The sequence below is a fragment of the Clinocottus analis genome, unplaced genomic scaffold (assembly GCF_023055335.1).
Source record: "Clinocottus analis isolate CAN_PGR_092001 unplaced genomic scaffold, fCliAna1.0.p SCAF_252, whole genome shotgun sequence".
Lineage (NCBI taxonomy): Eukaryota > Metazoa > Chordata > Actinopteri > Perciformes > Cottidae > Clinocottus > Clinocottus analis.
In genome coordinates this window covers 9,866-19,304 of record NW_027175990.1, presented here as the reverse complement: position 1 = coordinate 19,304, position 9,439 = coordinate 9,866, and the positions used below count along the sequence as shown (strand labels likewise).

At 40.5% G+C, this 9,439-nt stretch overlaps 1 protein-coding gene and 1 long non-coding RNA gene across 2 annotated transcripts; both read left to right on the top strand.

The window, feature by feature from the left end:
• The first annotated feature begins 1,215 nt into the window (after nucleotides 1–1,215).
• On the top strand, nucleotides 1,216–3,027 carry LOC137794781 (uncharacterized). The gene is made up of 2 exons (XR_011078348.1): nucleotides 1,216–2,650; nucleotides 2,774–3,027. It is a non-coding gene; the product is annotated as an uncharacterized lncRNA (long non-coding RNA).
• A 1,330-nt stretch (nucleotides 3,028–4,357) lies between these two features.
• Nucleotides 4,358–9,236, top strand: LOC137794780 (suppressor of cytokine signaling 1-like). Its single transcript, XM_068591795.1, has 4 exons — nucleotides 4,358–4,416; nucleotides 6,810–7,258; nucleotides 8,043–8,230; nucleotides 8,585–9,236. The coding sequence occupies exons 2-4, from the start codon at nucleotides 7,055–7,057 to the stop codon at nucleotides 8,907–8,909; spliced, it is 717 nt and encodes a 238-aa protein (XP_068447896.1). The 5' UTR covers nucleotides 4,358–4,416; nucleotides 6,810–7,054; the 3' UTR covers nucleotides 8,910–9,236.
• Nucleotides 9,237–9,439: the final 203 nt, after the last annotated feature.

Here is a 9,439-nt window from a genome sequence, read left to right as displayed (position 1 = left end):
GAGGGGAAATTGGTGCGTCACAGTTGCTCTGATTTAAAGAAATATGCTCTCATTTGGAATTAAAATTAAAGTACTAATGTAAACGTTGTACATGATAAATGTAAATGATGCAATATACACAATATAAGATAAAGAAAAAAATATGATATCCCAATTGAATTGTTGACTTAAATGTATTGAAGTGAAAGTAGAATATGTGCTATTGAATTGTATTGGTAGTTTAAAGGTAGCAGTAAATAGAAATACGCATGAAGAAATACAATTACCTCAAAATTGTACGTAGTTATTTTCCACCACTGTTTTTAGAGCCTTTCCACTGGAAACAGCTGCGTCCTATCTCATCTACACAGAACCCTCAACCCGTGATCTCATCTGTGTTTAAGAGTCTTAACAGAGGTGTCAGATGTGCTCGTTATGACATTTTTATCATTGCTAAATTCTTAATAGAATCAGGTAAAAAAAAAAACAACAAGTGCACCAGCTGCTCATTTCTAAATGATTTAAGCTGCCATCCTCCACCACTCCATCATGCTCCAGTCAACAACGTGGTTTCACTTCGTTAAATCTCTATCAGGCTTAAGGGGAAAGAAAGGGTTTCCTCTCTACTCGGCTAATACCAGGAGCAGAATAAATCAGCGCTCTACCGAGCAGAGCAGCCTCGTCAGCACTCTGCTGTCGCCCCCGGCACACTCCATGCAAGTGTAATGTTCATAATGGCAATTATTCCCCCTCATGGAAACTGGAAACCAGATGTTCCATATGAACACTTCACTTCATGGATTTCAGTGTTTTTGAATTAAAAGACACAATGTAAGAAAATGACCACGACACTTTTTAAAGGGATAATTAATTTTTTACTGTCATGTGGAGCACAGATTAAAAAATGCACCTTTTTGTTGATGCCACTCTTATGTCTGTAGACAGTTAGCTTAAAGCAGGAGGAAACAACTAAAAGATAGCTTTGCACACAACCTCCTCCAAAACTACAACTTTATTTTACAGGAGGTTATGTGCTGAGCTTTTTTATTTACACTATTTTTTTATGCATTTACCAAACAAGGTGTAATGTGTTAATATTGAGGTTTGGAGGTGCTAGCCAGGCTAGCAGTTTTGTCCTGTTTCCACTCTTTATGCTAAGCTAGCTGTCACCTAACATGAAGGCGGTATCAATCCTCTCTAACTCTTAGCAAGAGAAAAATGACATCTATTCCCCAAATGTCATCGTTTTCCTTTAAATCTGAAGCTAGGTTAAATGGTTAGCTTAGCTCAGGATAAAGACGCAGAAACAGCTGCGCAGAGCTGCTAATAGTTAAATGTATAGCCTGCTGTGAAACCACAACTTAGAATTGAACACTTTGTTTGTTTTAATGAATTAAACACTTGAGCTTTATAGGTGCTCAACAGGGCCAAGCTGGCTGTTTCTTCCTTTTCTCAGTATGTATGCTAAGCTAAGCTAAAGGTCTCCTGGTGCTAGCTTTATATTTGCGGTGAGTGTGCTCGTCCATTATCTGAATTTCTCAAAATGTCAAACTATTTCTTTCTCTGCCTCGTTATACCAAGCCAGTTTTAAATGTTTGCTTGAAAAAGGCGTGAACTTTAAGCACGACCATCGTTTGTAACATCATTTAGATAAATGTGTTTTCAACATCGTGAAAAAGTACGTTTTCCTGTCGGTATGTGCAAACAGCCTGGCTTTCATGTACTTTGTTGCAGCTATTTGAGAATTGGGATATTTTGTTAATACATTTCAGCATATGCATTAAGAGAAGAAAAAAAAAACATTCAAACTCTTCAGCCCAAAGGGAATTACAGCTAAGCTTTTACACAGTTAAACTCTCGTGAAAAGAAAAAGACCGTAGAGTCTGTGGAGAATGAGTCCAGCTGATTAGCTGGAGCTCTGGCTGATGAATAATTCAGTTTCATCTAATTCAAAGCTTGTGTTGAATGTGATTTGCATCCCCATAAACCAGTTTTGTTACCTCGGTCCTGCCTCATCATGCCACTCAACAAACCGCCTTTTTGAACATACAAAAAGTATTTTGTGTTTGCAACAGTCTTTGGCACATTTTGTACCTCCTTCCTGAAGTGAGTGCCCTCATCAAGATTAAATTAAGCCTTATTAATTGTTATTGTTGTAATTGTATACAGAGATTGCATGTTTCCGTCTTATTGTTTCACATTTGTTTTGAACATGCAGGTTACAGGCGATATGAGCCGGGCAGTGTCACATTTCTTTCCCTTAATTAATGTACAATTATTTGCCCGATGGCACACAGCGACGACAGAGAAGTCTGCTGGAGCAGTTTGAGGTTCGGTGTCTTAATAATCAAACAGTCGACCCGACGTTTTTGCTTTCATTTTCATTTTGACGCGGTTCATTCTATTTACTTCTTTTTTTTTTCAAATATCTTTGAATGCACATTGAGTTTACTTGCAATGGAATGCTACAGTATTTTGTCTTTAATCTCCTCAAACACATGTTCTGTATAATGTTGTTGTCACGATATCCAGCAGTGTGGTTGCACTGCTTCCTCTTGTTGTTTTTTGTGCATTTCAGAAGCAGCTGTTTGGCATCGAAGCCCCGGCTTCTGTGAAACTGACTGGTTTGAGGAAATACTTTAATAGCTACACTCTGCAAGGTCGCAGAAATGTACATAAGACACACACCCACGCGCACACACACACACACACACACATCTATATACACGCAGGATGCATTTCATGTGAACATTGATTTAAGTCAAATCAAATGTCTTTCTCCGCTCTCTTCCAGTGTGTCTTGGTTACTTATGGGATCGTTGCTGTGACAGCAGCGGCCTACTGGATGCACAGACAAAACAAAAAAGAAAACCAGGCGTCCAGCTCCACGGTCTGAGACGTCGGCCTCTTGCAGTCACGTTCATGTTCTCTGAGGATGAATGAAGATGAGAAGAGTCCGAAGGAGACGATGTGACATTTCCTCCGAGTGGGAGAGAGCGTTCAGCTGAAATGTACTTCATGCCAATAAATGTTTTGTTAATGTTAGAAGCCGACTGATCGTTGCTTTATGATATTATGAGAAGTCACACTGGTTACCATCACAGAGTGTGTGTGCAGTTTGATTATTTCCCCACAAGGTGTCCATCTGCCTCTGATTGAAAAACTGTAACCAAACCAAAATGATATATTCCATGTATTTATATACAATATTATATTACCCATATGAAGTACATGTCAATCACTAAAAACATACAATTTTGTTGTTGCTTTTTCACATTTTGGAATGCAACCAAAACCATATCTGAGCTCGTAGACATTGTTTTAAGTTATGATCTTTTGGGTTGTATGCCTTTTGGTCGTGTGTGTGCGCGCGCGTGTGCGTGTGCGTGTTTGTATGAATGTGTGTGTGTGTGTGTGTGAGTGTTTTCTGCAACTTTTTCTTCTTTCTCTTGAATAAAAAAAGCTTCAGAGATTTTTGCATTTTAAGGTAAAATGCATACAAATCCAGTAATCTGTCACATTTAATGTATTTCTGCATTCAGTTCTACCCATGAAGGAGCTCAATACATTTCATTTAGCTGACGCTTTTATCCAAAGCGACTTAATAACTGGATTAAACCGAGTAAACTCGGAACAAAAAGAATCAGAAAAGTACAATTTCTTCAATAAAGTCAAACTACAAAATGCTATCGGTAAGTGCCATTGTAGTGCTACAACTGTGCTACCTTCCTTATTCAAGCTTAAACTGTATCAATAAGTTTATAGCATATAAATTAGGTTTAAAGATATGTTTGTTAAGTTTGAAGTGTGCAGCGTTTCACCTCTTTACAGCATGTATATTCTAATGACATGTACTAGATATTGATGATCATCAATGTCTGATCATTTACTGTTTCCCATTCATTTTGGCGGAAAGGAGCAGTCTGCATAGTTCAAATGATTTGCTATCAAGTTAAACGAATGAAAAAACAAGCATTCAATGCATGTTTGCTTTCTTTGTCATTCGGCATTTGTATGCCACAAACGAGTCGAAAGAGGTGCTGGTATCAAGTGAACGGTTCTACACGCACAGAGACACACACACACACACACAAAAAAAAAAAAAACGCGCACGGGCTGCATCACGTGATTTAAGAGAATTCGCCTGCAGAACGAAAAGCGAAAGTAAAAATCCACAAGTGCGTGTTTTGTTCGCGCGCGCGCGCGCGTATGCACGCCTGTCAATTCAAAGTCTCGTGGTTGAGCAGGCGATAAGATGTAGAGCTGTCACAGAGCCAACATGTCAGACCGTTTGAAACAGCGGTCCCGCCCCCGTTACCGGACTTACCTGAACCGAAAGTAAGACGAGCGCAGTCATGAAGAGCTGCGACCTCCAGCAGGGAAGACGCTGACTGCCTCTCCTGCTGCGACTCCTCACGGCCAGGTTGGTTGTGCAAAGTAAGTGAACTCTGTGCTTCATGAAAGCATATTTTACTGGAGTCGGCATTCACCTGTACTCAAAAGATACGAGACTATCATGACACACACACACACACACACGCACACATGGGCAGGTCTTGCTGTGTGTAACTTTAATTTCAATAATTCATTTCATTTAAACCCCTGCGAGGTCAGCTCAACTTATATGTTTACACCCGTGTGACTACCACTTCATATCACCTTATTCACTCAGGTTTCAAATAACAGGAAGTATTACTCATGATAGAGGCAAAATATTAGTTTGTTTCATTTTTTCTGTGACATTTCTTTTTAGTTCTGAACTCTTCTGCGTCAATATTTGGACTCATTGTCACACATTGTGAATGTAGTTGTGATGTTTCTAAACTGCGGCACATTGGCCCTCATGTGAAACCCTTATTATTTCATGTTTATGTTTGAATAACTTCACATTTAATGCGGTCAGTGATATTAAACTTCTGGGTTTTGACATCCACGTTGCACGGCGGCACGGCTTCAAACGTGTGAAACTTCAAACTGAAAGTTAAACTTCAGAGTCATTATTTCATTACAAAGTGGAGCACAGAATTTAAAAAAAACACAATGTGCTGCTGTTATGCTGCCTGCCCTGTGGGACACTGTGAGAAAAACACGATCCCAGAGTGACTCAATATTCTGTAAACTGATAACAGTTAGACGCAGACTTCCTCCACACAAATAGACTACAATCATAAGATTTGAGCTGAAATTGACATATTCAGTAAAGCAGTAAGATTACGACTCGGTAAGATATTTAGAGTACAAATCATTTTCCATCGTTTGAGCAAAGAGGTGAAACAAAAGCAGACGTTAAGAAGTATACTAAGTGACACAACAGAGTGAAAGAAAGAACACAACATTTGTTGGAAACAGTCCATCTTCTCGTAAAATCATCCACAATGAACTTTATTGGAACAGCACGTCTCCAAACAAAAGTTTGAAAGTGCTTTTAAACATAGAAGTAAAAACAAGAAAGAAAAACAAAAGACAACAAACTATACTTATATCTTTATATACTTAAGTTTAAGTATTATTAGGACCTTTTTTTGTACTCATGTCCTCATTTGTATTTTAAATCTGCTTATTGTATCGTTTAATTCAAGGCCCTTTGTTAATTTGCACTGGAAATAAGCTTTATAAATACACTTGAGTTACTTTTAATGAAAACTAAAGGCTGTTGCATACTAACGTGTAGGAAAACTTTTATACAAATGATCTTGGAGAGCGGCACTCGTATTCGTCTCGCTTCACTGTGAAAGTGAAAGTGCGTTTTTTTTTACAAACAACTATTTAACAGCTGTCCTTCCCAGTGATTAATGATAACGCAACATGTGGTTTACTGTCAGCCACACCACCTGAATAACACACACACACACACACACACATTGGATTGCATGTGTCCAGTATGCAGCGAGGTTAAAGCGCCTCAAAGAGATATCTTCACAGTGACACTGAATCAGATGAAAGATGTGAAAACAATGTGAAAGAGGTTGCTCATTGTGATGAACCTACAGCGAGTAACTCATTGAATCTGCAGCTCCCCTCCGCTTTACGGAGATTTATAGTGAGCTCATTGTTAAGCTGTTCGGCTCGCAACTTTTAAAAACCCACACAATAATACCCGCTCACACAATAGTGTCTCTTGCTGTTGGACTTATGGAGCCTTTAGCAGCTGAGGAGCCAGACCTTTTCCTGAGGGGTCGCTGGAGGCCCAGCACCGAGATGAAAGAGAGCGAATAATTGTTTATTTTTTAAACTATTACATTAATCTGCAACTTTTTGGACCGACGAAAGTGATCTTATTGGAGCTTCTTAAAGCGGCTTCCTCAAAGATCTTCCAAAGAGGCAACTCAATAATGATTAAGCCTATAAAAGATTTTTAAAAAACGGCAATATTTATATATTTGTGGTTTTCTGCATTGTATTCACACAATAAAGAAAACTATGCACACAATTGTGAAACGGAAATCCTCAGGGTGCACAATTAGAGCGTGAATATTTTGTGGTTTCTTTGCCCCTCTGTGTCAGTAAACTGAATATATTTGAGTTGTGGACAAAAAAAAAGGACATTTTGAGGACGCCATCTTGGGATTCAGGAAACACTGATCCTCACTTTGTTAAATCTTATAGATCCAACAACTTGATTGAGAAATTAATAGACAGATTAGCAACTGCTCGATGTGTAAATAAGCTGTTAATATGTCGATGTTGGGATCACATCTGGTTTCTGCTGCCCTCTAGTGGCCAGACACACATCAAGCCTATTGCAGGTTTTAAGGTCAATTCGATGAAAGTAAAATGCAGTCCAGTGGAATAAAACATTGACGCTGATTGTTCGCTTTTCTGTATTTCAGCTCGTCACATTCTTCAGTGACACGTCGGACAGGTCCTGACTCCTCTCCCCTCCGGAGGTTGGTGATGACGTTGATGAATCTTGACGCTATCCTCAAAGTGGCTATCTGAATTAGCATGGAGTCTGAAAGAGGACCGAGCAGCGGATGACCGGCCAGAAAGGCCTCAGTGATGGAGGATCTGCCAGTGAAAAGTGGAGGAAGCGGTGCAACGGGTGGACAAGAGGAGGATTCTCCTCCTTTGTAGGATGGTTAGAGACAATCTGGATAAAACAGTAGTGCAGAGCAGAAAACAGAACCGCGCGGCCGAGACGCAAAGTCAACCCCCCGAGGAACCCGCAGAACCAGAACCAGCCCAGAGGCCCGAGAGCCGAGAGCCCACAGAGAGCCAGCTCGATGTACTGCAGTGGAAAAAACTGAACTTACACGAAGAGCCTGAAACCTGGTGCCAGGTTAGAGCTCACTGTTTGCTCAGTTTGTGGCTTTCATTGCTTTGGGATATTGTTTTTTGAAACAGTGCACAGATGGCTGGAGCGAAACAGTCGAAATCAAACACCAGGATTTATTTTTAAATTGTGCATCCATCAGTGGAGGAAGTACTCAGAGCTTTTACTTCAAGTAAAAGTAAATACACAACAGTGTATATAATACTCTGCATTCCCAGTCGGCTGTAGGCATTAAAATAAACGTAAAGTGCCAAAAGTAAAAGTACATCACTTTGATGTTGCAGCTGCTAAAGGTGGAGCTAATATCAACCCCTTCATATATAGTTAACGCTCCTTTAAAAACATTGGTATCACAAATGAAGGACTTTACATGTTTGGGCTGAGCAGTGAGAGGTTTTTGTTTTAGCCTAACACAACATAACAGCAATAATTAATACTATTGATTTGTTATTATGCTGTGTTTTGTATATGAATGGAGAGCCAACACACACAAAACCTGTGGTTATCAGTGTGTCATCGTTTTGTAGCTCAATTTAATCTGCAAACGTTCATCAGTTGTACAAGATTATGATGTATACACTAAAGCAATCCTATAATAATAACATATTATATATATATAAACTTTAGTGGGATAACTACAAACATTTGTATAATACACAAACTTTACTTTAAATGTTTTTTTCTGATCGTTTTGTATTTATTGAACTCTGCTCTGCTTCTCTGTGACTGTCGTCATCGATAACTTGATTTATTTTAACACCACTCGTTTCCGACGACTTCTCTGCTGCAGCCGATCACTGGAGCCGACGCTGAGGGCTTCCCCACGCACCTCCGTCCGTTCAGCAGCGCCGCAGAGTACAAACTGGTGAAGCGCACCTACCAGCAGCTCCAGCACAGTGGTTACTACTGGGGATCGATGGCCATGGAGGAGGCACACGACATACTCTCACGGGCGCAGCTGGGGACCTTCCTCATCAGGTAAATCCGCCGCTACAAGGCGTTGGTGTTGACCTATCTGTTGCTTTCCCTTGTTATACTGTTCTCTTGGTTTAAAACATGAACGGATTGTATTTGATTATGCATACACATGTGTATAAAATGTGTATGTCTTGCAGTTTCATTCGTCACAACCTTTGATGAGTCATATTTTGTGAAAATCAAAGTCTGATCATGACATAAATCTATTCTATTTCCCAACATTGGACACACGCACGTAGACATAGTCATCTTCTACCCTTTTCCCTTCACTGCACACCCGATAAAAAGCACTGGACACTAAAATAAACCACATCAAGTGTGCACAAAGTGACCATACGTGCCGTGTCGTTGCAGAGACAGCGGCCAGCCAGATGTTTTCTTCACCCTGAGCTACCAAAGCGACGACGGCCCGACCAGCGTCCGCGTCCAGCTGGACAACCTGCTCTTCAGCCTGAACGGCAGCCACCGGACTTTTGCGTCACTTTTCGCTCTGCTCACTTATTACACCGGCTCATCCTGTAAGCTGACGTCGCCGTATCGCAGACAGCGTCCGGAGCGCCTGAAGCAGATGTGCAGGAGGGCCCTCGTGGGCTCAGACGGAGCAGAAAAGATAAGCACCTTGCCTGGACTTAGCACTCAAGTCAAAGACTACGTTCAGGCGTACCCTTATTGTATATAGAGGCCTGTGTGTCCGTCGCTCTGTCGGCGTGTCGTTTGTATTTTTAAGTTAAACAAATACTCTCCATTTGAGTGTTTGATCTGCGAGTTGTTGAAGCCGTATTTGCTTTATTTATCTATTAAACTATTCATCTGCATCTCAAATAGAGATACATGTGTAATATACTTCCTGCAGTCCTATGGAACAACAGACAACTGTACGAATGTGTGACGCTTTGCAAAATGTTGTTGAAGTTGAATAAATTAAAATCTTGAAGTTGACAAGTAATAATGCATGTACACACCATGAGGCTGAACCACTAAGCAGGAAATTGTCCTTGTAATAAAAACAGTGCACTGTGGTAACACTCCGGCTCGACGTCGTCATGATATCTATCGCATGCTGACATTACCACTCAGCTCAAAGCACCGCCGTCCCCATAAACGGCCTCATCGAGCCGCGATATGCTGCGAACGCCAAGTCTGTATCATAAACTCATCTTTATCGTCGACTGATTTTGTAGCTGGCGCACCAGAAAGCAGCTCACTTTA